Source organism: Salmo salar, chromosome ssa13, assembly GCF_905237065.1.
Source record: "Salmo salar chromosome ssa13, Ssal_v3.1, whole genome shotgun sequence".
NCBI lineage: Eukaryota > Metazoa > Chordata > Actinopteri > Salmoniformes > Salmonidae > Salmo > Salmo salar.
In genome coordinates this window covers 60,849,996-60,862,888 of record NC_059454.1, presented here as the reverse complement: position 1 = coordinate 60,862,888, position 12,893 = coordinate 60,849,996, and the positions used below count along the sequence as shown (strand labels likewise).

The 12,893-nt window shown below is 39.2% G+C and overlaps 1 protein-coding gene across 17 annotated transcripts in view; it reads right to left on the bottom strand.

The window, feature by feature from the left end:
- Nucleotides 1–12,893, bottom strand: part of dlg2 (discs, large homolog 2 (Drosophila)) — a 400,329-nt gene that overhangs the window by 296,782 nt on the left and 90,654 nt on the right. For all 17 annotated transcript variants that reach the window (XR_006758604.1, XM_014136934.2, XM_045693428.1 and 14 more), the window contains one exon: nt 6,454–6,602. Coding sequence is in view for 16 of the 17 variants with exons in the window: in XM_014136934.2 (XP_013992409.1) it covers nt 6,454–6,602 (149 nt within the window). In the remaining variant the exon portion in view is untranslated. The remainder of the gene's footprint in view (nt 1–6,453; nt 6,603–12,893) is intronic.

Sequence of the window (12,893 nt, the reverse complement as noted above, 5' to 3'; positions counted from 1 at the left end):
CGGAACATATTCTAGTCTGTGCTAGCAAAACAGTCCTGTAGCTTAGCATCTGCTTCATCTGACCACTTTTTTATTGATCTAGTCACTGGTGCTTCCTGCTTTAATTTTTGCTTGTAAGCAGGAATCAGGAGGATAGAATTATGGTCATATATGCCAAATGGAGGGCGAGGGAGAGCTTTGTACGCGTCTCTGTGTGTGGAGTATAGGTGGTAGAGTTTTTTTCCCCCTCTGGTTGCACATTTAACATGCTGATAGAAATGAGGTAAAATGGATTTAAGCTTCCCTGCATTAAAGTCCCAGGCTACTAGGAGTGGCGCCTCTGGGTGAGCGTTTTTGTTCGCTTATGGCGGAATACAGCTCATTCAATGCTGTGTTAGTGCCAGCCTCTGACAGTGGTGGTATGTAAACAGATACGAAAAATACAGATGAAAACTCTAGGTAGATAGTGTGGTCTGCATCTTATCATGAGCAATAGCTCGAGACTTCCTTAACAAAAATCATGAATTGCTTTATTTTCAAACATGAAGTTTAGGAGTCAGGGTGTGGGACAGCCACCTCTCAATAGAAACAGGTATATACAGTGGTGGAAAAAGTATTCAATTCTCATACTTGAGTAAAAGTAACGATACCTTAATAGAAAATTACTCAAGTAAAAGTCACCCAGTAAAAAACTACTTGAGTAAAAGTCTAAAAGTATTTGGTTTTAAATATACTTAAGCATCATAAGTAAATGTAGTTGCTAAAATATACTAAATTAAATATCAAAAGTAAAAGTAAAATTCCTTATATTTAGCAAACCAGGCGGCACTAATTTCTTGTTATTTATTTATTTTACGGATAGCCAGGGTCACACTCCAACACTCATATATAATTTAAAAACAAAGCATGTGTGTTCAGTAAGTCCGCCAGATCAGAGGCAGTTGGGATGACCAGGGATGTTCACTTGATAAGTGTCTGAATGGGACCATTTTCGGTCCAGCTAAGCATTCAAAATGTAAGGAGTACTTTTGGGTGTCAGGGAAAACGTATGGAGTTAAAAGTACATACTTTTCTTTAAAAATGAAGTGAAGTAAAAGTAGTCAAAAATATGAATAGTAAAGTACAGATACTCAAAAAAACCTACTTAAGTAGTACTTTAAAGTATTTTTACATCAATGGGTATATAAACAATGACTGTAGTATATTAATTTACCATTTGTTTGTTATTTCCTTGGAATTAATTAGAATATATCATGATATAATTCAATGTTCTAAGTTTGGAGACTTAACTGTTTTTTTATCGTTTTGTCACAACACAACTGACTGGCTCAAACGCATTAAGAAGGAAAGAAATTCCACCAATTAACTTTTAACAAGGCACACCTGTTAATTGAAATGTATTCCAGGTGACTACCTCATGAAGCTGGTTAAGAGAATGCCAAGATTGTGCAAAGCTGTCATCAAGGCAAAGGGAGGCTACTTTGAAGAATCTCAAATATAAAATATATTTTGATAACACTTTTTTGGTTACTACATGATTCCATGTGTGTTATTTCATAGTTTTAATGTCTTCACTATTATTCTACAATGTAGAAAATAATTTAAAAAATAAAGAAAAACCCTGGAATGAGATGTGTCCAAACTTTTGACTGGTACTGTATTTATAATTTATAAGTCCAGAAATAGATGTAGCAACTACAGATTGCCCCTTTAAGTCTATCAAACGTGTGCGAGTTTGAGCATGTGTCCATTAGGCCTACGGATTTATATTTTTTAATCAGCATGAATTACATTGAGCAATAAAAGCCCCACTTTTTGCAATCGCTTACATGTAATGGATTACATGTAATCTGTTACTCCCCAACCCTGGGAGTAACAACTTTGGCTGTGGTGGTCATGAAATTTAGTCAGCCCGTGATTGTCAAGCAAATAACTGTCGGTATCACGGTAATTGACTGTTAATTAACAAACACATTTAGCATCGGCTGGCTTCCACACACAGCCTACAAGCCATTTTTAAAAAGTCTCTAATAAATCCATGTAATATAGCATACACCTTCACAATAAATCCATTATTTATTTTAGACAGGTCTAAAGAAGCATGATATGAAGAAAATGTATTCTATTTCAGAAGAACAGAATAGCATACTCTGATACTCTGAGCTGACCTTATGTTAAGTCCTGATCTGGCTATGCCAAATGGCTGTGGGCTACACTACCGTAAATTCCGGACTATAAGCCGCAACTCTTTTCCCACGCTTTGAACATCGCGGCTTAAACAACGACGCGGCTAATATATGGATTTTTCCCGCTTTCAATTTTTTTTTCTACAAAAAAACACATTCTGTGACGTGCTCAGTTTTTTGGCGGCATGAAGCTTTCATTTAGACCAATGAAATTGCCGAATGGGTAAAGGTCAAACAACTTTTTTGTTTACTGTTTAGATTAAATCGAGCGCTCTCAAACTTCCCATCATTCTGATTACGGTAGTCATTTTGTCACCCTCATCATGGCAAAGACACGGAGAAATGCATATGATGCAGCTTTCAAGTTGAAGGCGATTGATCTGGCTGTTGGGAAAGGAAATAGAGCTGCTGCACGGGAGCTTGGTCTTAATGAGTCGATGATAAGACGTTGGAAACAGCAGCGTGAGGAATTGACTCAGTGCAAAAAGACAACTAAAGCTTACTGCTAATTTTTTATTTTTTGTTACAAGCCGTGTTTCGTTAAAGCCTATTTATTTTTGTTACAAGCCGTGTTTCGTTAAAGCCTGTGTAAAGTTAATTTGTTTCAATGTACCGGTAGGCACCTGCGGCTTATAGACATGTGCGGATTATTTATGTTCAAAATATATATATATTTTTTTAATTCAGTGGGTGCGGCTTATATTCAGGTGCGCTTAATAGTCCGGAAATTACGGTAGTTCATTTAGCAGACAAGATATCCTTATAATTCCATGGTACTATCTTAGATTATTTTACAGTATGAAGAATACAACTAAACAACGCTGAATAAAATATAAATATTTTCTCCAAACGGCTTTAGTGCGTGCCCACATGTGGCTATTCTGTGTTGAGCGGTTAACAAAGAAAATGTACTGCTATATGGTTCATTTAGAGTTATTAATGGAACTCTAGTTTGTTCTACAAACATTGGGCTATATGTTTTGATTTTTAATACATTGTAATACACTGCATGATGAGACTAATGATAATGCTTGAAAGGCATGAGCTCTGCTTTTTTTTTTTGCGCAGGCTGTTCACACTCCAATAGTCTCTCATTCACAATTTGGATTTTCATGAAGTGTTTGATTAGATTTTCAAATACATTTGCATTGATGTCAGAGTGATTAGTGGAACGATACTGCTGAGTACCAGGCAGTTATTAAGTTTGGTAGGCTACTAATGACCAGCAGCAGCATCAGAGCTTCGAGAAGCCAAACTAGCGTGACTAAACAGTCATGTGGAATTTGACTGCCTTCATGACTCGTGACCATAATATGGTCACCGCAACAGCCCTAGTAACAACATGAATTTGTGCATGAGGCAGAAATGTGACACGAGTTTCGCCATCAGCTCGAAGACGGTGTCTTAGAAGAGGGGAGAGAGCTGAGTGACGGTCCGACTGCGAGATGCAGACCCTCTGATGCTCTTCCTCCGCTGAGACTGGCCATCAGATGCAGGCACCATCAGTCTAGTAAAATAAAGAAACCAAATGATTTAAATGTATGCTCACTCAGCTGTGCCTCACATGTAATACAACAAATTATGATATATTACAAGTGTGATCATGTACCTCAAGTTTTGAAATATACATTTTTGAATGGTCTGAGATTGGAAGGGAAATTCAAGCATATCCACTATTTAGTGATAATGTATTAGGCCTATAGCCTACTGCACAAATATGTGTTTTTAATAGGTTCATGTTGCAAAGGCTTATGTTTTTTAAGTAAAAAAAAAAAAATCGGAGCGGTAGATCTTGGCCTGCATTTTGACTCAGAAAGTGATTTAAGCTCAGAAAAAGTTGGTGACCACTGCCATAGTAGAATAGTTGACCTATTCAACTGTTCAGCCTGTCACATTCTATGCAAGAAAATAATATTCCTCGAGGTGCATTCAAATTGCGAGTGGCGCACAGGGAGAGAAATAAGAATGCCCAGCCATTGTAGCCTACAACATTCTTAATGCAGTCGCGGGAAAACACACCTTTGAAAGCAGTTCGATGGCCACTTAAAAGAAGATCACTGAGCATTCTTGTGTTACTAAGCTACACTTATTTCTCAAAACCAAGAAATTCGTAAAATGCAACGTTTTAGAACCTGAGTTTTTAGCAGCGGGTTGGTTTATGCACGTTAGCAGGCGCCAATGGCGTTAAATGCATAGGGAAGACCGGGGCTAAATGTAACAAGGGTCAGGTGTAACAGGTCAGCCAACATTATATTCACAGTACATGATCCTTGGTTGGCTGACTGCCAGTGGAACGTTTTTTGGGGGAGACGTTCAAGTCATCAATACGTAGCCTAATGTTTAGACTTGAGTGTGTGGCCTAGCTAATGATTAGTCCAATGGGGTAAATGGGCAATACTCAGCCTATTTATTTATAGCCACTAAGCAGTTCAGCTACATCAGGTGATAATAATTGTTGCTAAATAGCACACCTGCCTGATAATATGGACTAATAAGTTATATTGGACTCATTTCAGGAAGGAAAAATTATATTTTAGATGTCAGCCTCATTTTATTTCCATTCATCTTAGAGTAGAATGTCCTTTTAAAAAGTCACCAGAACTGAAAATCTCGCAGTCAATATCCCTCCGCGACCTGAAGTATACTGTGATATATGCTTTTGTCTGTATATATTTAGGCTAGTATACCCCCCACCGGGCGTGCCGTGGAGCATATGGAGCGTTGCGCCGTGATTGGCTCAGTGTTCTGTCACTCATGGGAACAGAAATTAGATCAAACGTATCGGTGCTCATCGGCCATTGGAGATTAACATTACACAACAAGTTGTAAATCGCAAATTCAACAATGAGTGGTTAGGAAGGAATCAGTGACAGTGGTTAACTCTGCAAGTATTGCAAAGCAATCACTAACCTGCTATTCAGTGGAGTGGCTGTGTGGTCCCAAACCAGGGATTTAGGGGCTCTTTCTCGAGTTTAAAATGATAAGCATTCAACATTGGCCATGCTGTCAATGAAGCATGATTTGTGCCACGCTCAAAACAACTTTTAACTCGGAACTGCGAAAACTTGACTTCAGTGAGTTCAAGACAACTGGGAAGTCGGGAATAAACGAGTTCCGACTGAGAAAATAAGTATTGAACGGTCATCCAACTCGGAATTGTAAATCTGGCCTCTTTCTAGAGCTACGACCTGAAGATCAGTGACGTCATCATGATTCAACCTTGTTTTTTTTCAAAGTTCCTAGTTGTTTTGAAAGCACCACAAATCCAGAGAATGCCAGACATTGATGACAAAATTTGCCCACGATGGACAGCCGCAGCACCTTCCTGTTCAAGTGAGCACAGCACAACAAGGTGAGTCCAAAAATGTCTTGTGTGCTGCTGCATAAATGATGTAATATGCCAGGGAGATAGTATTACATTCTCAGCTACAGTATACTTAAGTGTATGTTGGGTAGTAAGATGTTAGTAGCCCTAATAATTTGGTATATTTACCCCTCTTAATTTTTATTATATTGACTACGTCCGTCCTAGTTCGCTCATTAATGTCTTAATCGAAATTACGGATTGCCTCTTAACTGCTTGTCGTCCCCACTTCCCACGAGCCGTGTTGTGACAAAAACTCACTCATTCTTATGTTGAATAAATGTATCGTATAGTGTGTGTGTGTGTGGCAGGCTTGCAATGATGGCAACAAAACAACATTTGAGAGTGTGCTGACCCTGGTGCTAGAGGGGGTACGCAGCTGGAGGTTGAATGTGTGAAGGGGTACGGGACTATAAAAAGTTTGGGAACCACTGTTCTAGGTCATGTAGTATGCTTCGTGGACTTCACTGGACAGATGTTGCTCTCCGGTTTTATGATGAAAAAAAACTGGTTGAATACATTCTGCCACTGTGTGACTGTTGTCCTCTTATAGTCTCGGCCTTAGGCCTATACAGTATATCACAGTGGCATATGAACTAACAGGTCATAGAGCAAACATCACAATAATCACAACACATAAGTTGTAATTTGGCTTTTTTACCCCTGGCTTGGCTTCTCAAGTGAATTTACCCACACACCGCTACTGCTTAAACTATGATACAGAAAAACGTATCTTATTGTGATATTATTTCATAGTGTTTTTTAAAGTCATCTAGCTTCCTCTTTGGTGAAATAGGACCACTACCACAGAACTACAAGGAGAAGAAACGGCCTCCCTATTCAAGTCAATTATCCCTTATTGGGTGGACTGGCAGGACTCATTATATTTCTATGCCCACTACTCTGAGGTCCCATCAGGCTCACCTCTGTTGGGCAGGCATGTTGTAGCACCGTGGTGGGGAAGCCCGTGCCTGTTTGCTCCCACTTGTCAGCCATGTGGTTGATCTCTTCCAGCTTCTGCTCGCAGCTCTTTTGGGTGTTCAGCAGCGTCACCTCATAGATCTCCTGGATATCTGTGAAACACATGACGGATACACATTGGAGCATATACAATACTTAGAAATGTCTCGAGAGGAAATATGGATGAAAACAGCCACATGACAGGCCTTTCGCTAATTCCGGAGTAAGTCAGCAGACTTTCATTTACTGCAGGTCAACATGCTGCGTTTCAGATGTACATGCGAATGGGGGTCTTGGATTAAACCAACGATCACAGCCTTATTGGTCAAAATAAATGGGGGCAATTTGTGAAATTAAATCACCGGTACTGATATTAGATGCCATAGCAGAAGAACATCATTGACGTATCGCCAAATGCTCTTGTGAAGTATATCTGAGAAACATTTTAAGGGAAAGAAGCTGAGTAATTCCCAACGATGTAGTAGTACAATGCAGTTAACTTGCTCTGGATATCTGCGTTGCATATGTCGGGAATTCACTCTTACAGAATGATACTAAACTGAGTTATAAAGTACAAACGACATTATTCTATAGGGTTGTATCAGTGCTAGGCAGGTTCTCAAGGTAAAGAAACCACAAACAAACAAAAAGCAAATAGCTGTAAGCACTAAATATATCTTCAGCTCTGCTCCCAGTCCTTAGGCTTAGTGATGAATAGCAGCTGATGCTTCTTGATCGAGCAGTTGACAACAGTCTGGTGTGCGCTGAAGAAGCTTGGTCAAAGCCGTTTTTCATTAAGTGTCAATTATACAGTGAAAAAGCAGTTACGAAACGAATGTATTTAATTCGTTTATTGTGTCATTTCATTATTCAGTATGCTAACTAACTTTCCAATTATTTGGTTACCAAAATTTAGTAATAATGATTTACAAAATGTTCAGTAAATCATTAATGTCTTAAATGAAGTTATTATAAAGTGTTACTTGATGAACCAGTTCTTGCATAATGTATTAATTGTGCATTGCATTAGACAATAGGCATTGAACAGACTTTCCATCTGTACATACCTAGACAGAGAAGCCTACTCACTTGCATAAAACATTGCCTTTGAAGTGTGTCTTTAGCCAATAATCCACTCCTTGCCAAAGAGGCTGGCGTTCAACATGCAGCTGGATTCACGGCGGAGTTGTTCATTGGTTGTGGAAAATAACATTAATAGAATCGAAAATAGAATTACAATTATAGCAAAGTAAAAAACAAACATTTAGCTGTTAACTAGGCAAGTTGTATTTTGAAGCTTAAAATCTAAGCTAAGAAGTTTTGTGGTTGGAATTGGGGTATTTATTTAGTTTGAGAATTTAGAACTTTTAACATATTGGTTTCTTCTGGACTAACCAAAAAATTGTTGTTCAGCAATCGAAAACCAACGAGTTCAGAGGGGAGAAAAAAGTGAGTGTTCCAATATTTGCATAATCGTTGTGATTGAAGGATAGCTGTGAGGGTTATCGAATCAGGATCAAATCCTCTGTTCTCCAAGAGCTCATTAATGACAGAATGTTCATATTTGAAGATACTCCGAGTCAGTACTCATGTCATAAGAAGAAAACCCCCCTCGACAACATCCAGAAATTGGGGAAAACAAAAACATTCTCTCCAATTGATCCCCATTGTAAAATAAGCAACTTTGTCATGTATTTTTGTTATACAGAAATAGAACATGCCAAAAAGCTGCTGTGTTGGTCAATGTACAAAAATCCTGACCTACGGTTCACAACGCTCCCACGTAGGCAAAGAGAGCCTGTGAAAAGAACCCTGTGGCTTCAGGCTATTCAGCTTGGGAGAGTGGGAAATGTGGAGACCCAGTGTCCAAGTCGTCTACACAAAGCTACATTATACAGTACTAGTCAAAAGTTTGGACACACCTACTCATTTATGGGTTTTTATTTTTAATATGTTCTACATTTTAGAATAATAGTGAAGACATCAAAACTATGTAGTAGACCAAAAAATAAACAGGTGTGCCTTGATAAATGTTAATTTGGGGAATTGATTTCCTTCTTAATGCATTTGAGCCAATCAGTTGTGTTGTGACAAGGTAGGGGTGGTATACAGGAGACAGCCCTATTTGGTAAAAGACCAAGTCCATATTATGGCAAGAACAGCTCAAATAAGCAAAGAGAAATTACAATCTATCCTTACTTTAAGACATTAAGGTCAGTCAATGAGGAAAATTTCAAGAACTGTGAAAGTTTCTTCAAGTGCAGTCGCAAAAACCATCAAGCGCTATGATGAAACTGGCTCCCCTGAGGACCACCACAGGAAAGGAAAACCCAGAGTTACCTCAGCTGCAGAGGATAAGTTCATTAAAGTTAACTGCATCTCAGATTGCAGCCCAAATAAATGCTTCACAGAGTTCAAGTAACAGACACATCTCAACATCAACTGTTCAGAGGAGACTGTGTGAATCAGGCCTTCATGATCGAATTGCTGCAAAAAAAACACTACTAAAGGACACCAACAAAAAGAAGAGACTTGCTTGGGCCAAGAAACACGAGCAATGGACATTAGACTGGTGGAAATCTGTCCTTTAATCTGAAAAGACCAAATTTGAGATTTTTGGTTCCAACCGCCGTGTCTTTGTGAGATGCAGAGTAGGTGAATTGATGATCTCCGCATGTGTGATTCCCACCATGAAGCATGGAGGAGGTGTGATAGTGATTTGCTCGTGACACTGTCAATGATTTATTTATAATTCAAGACACACCTAACCAGCATGTCTACCACAGCATTCTGCAGGCATACGCCAACTCATCTGGTTTGCGCTAAGTGAGACTATCATTTATTTTTCAACAGGACAATGACCCAACACACCGCCAGCCTGTGTAAGAGCTATTTGACCAAGGAGAGTGATGGAGTGCTGCATCAGATGACCTGGCCTCCACAATCACCTGACCTCAACCCAATTGAGATGGTTTGGTTTGAGTTGGACCACAGAGTGAAGGAAAAGCAGCCAACATGTGCTCAGCATATGTGGGAACTCCTTCAAGACTGTTGGAAAAGCATTCCAGGTGAAGCTGTTTGAGAGAATGCCAAGAGTGTGCAAAGCTGTCATGGCAAAGGGTGGCTACTTTGAAGAATCTAAACTATACACTACCATTCAAAAGTTTGGGGTCACTTAGAAATGTCTTTGTTTTTGAAAGAAAATGTAAAAAATTGGTCCATTAAAATAACATAAAATTGATCAGAAATACAGTGTAGACATTGTTAATGTTGTAAATGACTATTGTAGCTGGAAGCTGATTTTTTATGAGTTCCTCTGTCCAGTGTCGGTGTTCTTTTGCCCATCTTAATCTTTTCTTTTTATTGGCCAGTCTGAGATGTGGCTTTTTCTTTGCAACTCTGCCTAGAAGACCAGCATCCCAGAGTCGCCTCTTCACTGTTGACGTTGAGACAGGTGTTTTGCGTGTACTATTTAATGACGCTGCCAGTTGAGGACTTGTGAGGCATCTGTTTCTCAAACTAGACACCAATGTACTTGTCCTCTTACTCAGTTGTGCACCAGGGTCTCCCACTCCTCTTTCTATTCTGGCTAGAGCCAGTTTGCACTGTTCTGTGAATGGAGTAGTACACAGTATTATACGAGATCTTCAGTTTCAAGGGAATTTCTCGCATGGAATAGCCTTCATTTCTCAGAACAAGAATAGACTGACGAGTTTCAGAAGAAGGTACTTTGTTTCTGGCCATTTTGAGCCTGTAATCAAACCCACAAATGCTGATGCTCCAGATACTCAACTAGTCTAAAGAAGTTTTATTGCTTCTTTAATCAAGACAACAGTTTTCAGTTGTGCTAACATAATTGCAAAAGGGTTTTCTAATGATCAATTAGCCTTTTAAAATTATAAACTTGGATTAGCTAATACAACGTGCCATTGGAACACAGGAGTGATGGTTGCTGATAATGGGCGTCTGTACGCCTATGTAGATATTCCATAAAAAAAATCTGCTGTTTCCAGCAACAAGTCATTTACAATATTATCAATGTCTACACCATATTTCTGATCAATTTTGTGTTATTTTAAATGGACAAAATAAGTTGCTTTTATTTAAAAAACAAGGACATTTCTAAGTGACCCCAAACTTTTGAATGGTAGTGTATTTTGATTTGTTTAACCTGTTAGGGCTAGGGGGCAGTATTGACACGGCTGGATAAAAAACATACCCGATTTAATCTGGTTACCACTCCTACCCAGTATCTAGAATATGCATATACTTATTACATATGGATAGAAAACACCCTAAATTTTCTAAAACTGTTTGAATGGTGTCTGTGAGTATAACAGAACTCAAATGGCAGGTCAAAACCTGAGAGATTCCTTTACAGGAAGTGGCCTGTCTGACCATTTCTTGAACTTGTTTTCCATCTCTATCATTTACTAAGGATCTCTGCTCTAACGTGACACTTCCCACGTCTTCCATAGGCTCTCAGAGCCCGGGAAAAAACAGAATGTCGTCATTCCAGCCCCAGGCTGAAACACATTATCGCCTTTCTCAAGTGGCCGATCAAGGGACACTGGCTTATGCGCGTGACCCCGACCGCCCCCGCCTTTGGGATTTTTTCCTCTGTTTGCCGAAAAGGAGATTCCCTGTCGGAATATTATCGCTTTTCTACGAGAAAAATGTCGTAAAAATTGATTTTAAACAGCGGTTGACATGCTTCGAAGTACGGTAATGGAATACTTAGAATTTTATTGTCACGAATTGCGCCATGCGCGCGACACTTCTTTACTATTTCGGATAGTGTCTGGAACACACGAACAAAACGCCGCTATTCGGATATAACGATGGATTATTTTGGACCAAACCAACATTTGTTATTGAAGTAGCAGTCCTGGGTGTGTATTCTGACGAAGACAACAAAAGGTAATCAAACTTTTATAATAGTAAATATGATTATGGTGAGTGCTAAACTTGCCGGGTGTCTAAATAGCGAGCCCGTGATGCCTGGGCTATGTACTTAGAATATTGCAAAATGTGCTTTCACCAAAAGCTATTTTAAAATCGGACATATCGAGTGCATAGAAGAGGTCTGTATCTATAATTCTTAAAATAATTGTTATGCTTTTTGTGAACGTTTATCGTGAGTAATTTAGTAAAATGTTAGCGAATTCCCCGGAAGTTTGCGGGGGGTATGCTAGTTCTGAACGTCACATGCTAATGTAAAAAGCTGGTTTTTGATATAAATATGAACTTGATTGAACAAAACATGCATGTATTGTATAACATAATGTCCTAGGGTTGTCATCTGATGAAGATCATCAAAGGTGAGTGCTGCATTTAGCTGTCTTCTGGGTTTTGGTGACATTATATGCTGGCTTGAAAAATGGGTGTCTGATTATTTCTGGCTTGGTACTCTGCTGACATAATCTAATGTTTTGCTTTCGTTGTAAAGCCTTTTTGAAATCGGACAGTGTGGTTAGATTAACGAGAGTCTTGTCTTTAAATGGCTGTAAAATAGTCATATGTTTGAGAAATTGAAGTAATAGGATTTTTAAGGTTTTGAAAATCGCGCCACAGGATAGCAGTGGCTGTTACGTAGGTGGGACGAATTCGTCCCGCCTAGCCTAGAGAGGTTAACACTTTTTTGGTTACTACATGATTCCATATGTGTTATTTCATTGTTTTGATGTCTTCACTATTATTCTACAATGTAGAAAATAGTAAAAATAAAGAAAAACCTTTGAATGGGTAGGTGTGTCCTAACCTTTGACTGGAAATGTATGTACAAGGGGGTGGCAGCGTAGCCTAGTGGTTAGAGCGTTGGACTATTAACCGAAAGGTTGCAAGATCGAATCCCCGAGCTGACAAGGTACAAATCTGTCGTTCTGCCCCTGAACAAGGCAGTTAACCCACTGTTCCTAGGCCGTCATTGAAAATCGGAATTTGTTCTTAACTGACTTAAATAAAGGAAAAATAAAAATAATAAACAAAGGTATGTGGACACCCCTTCAAATTAGTGGATTTGGCTATTTCAGCCACACCAGTTGCTGACAGGTGTATAAAATCGAGCACACAGCCATGCAATCTCTATAGACAAACACTGGCAATAGAATCGTCAGTGACTTTCAATGTGGCACTGTCATAGGATGCCACCTTTCCAACATGTCATTTGTCAAATTTCTGCTCTGCTAGAGCTGCCCTGGTCAACTGTAAGTGCTGTTATTGTGAAGTGGAAATGTCTAGTAGCAACAATGGCTCAGTCGTGAAGTGGTAGGCCACACAAGCTCACAGAACGGGATGGCCGAGTGCTGAAGTGCATAGTGCTTAAAAATCGTCTGTCCTCGGTTGCAACACTCACTACTGAGTTCTAAACTGCCTCTGAAAGCAATGTCAGCACAATATATTTT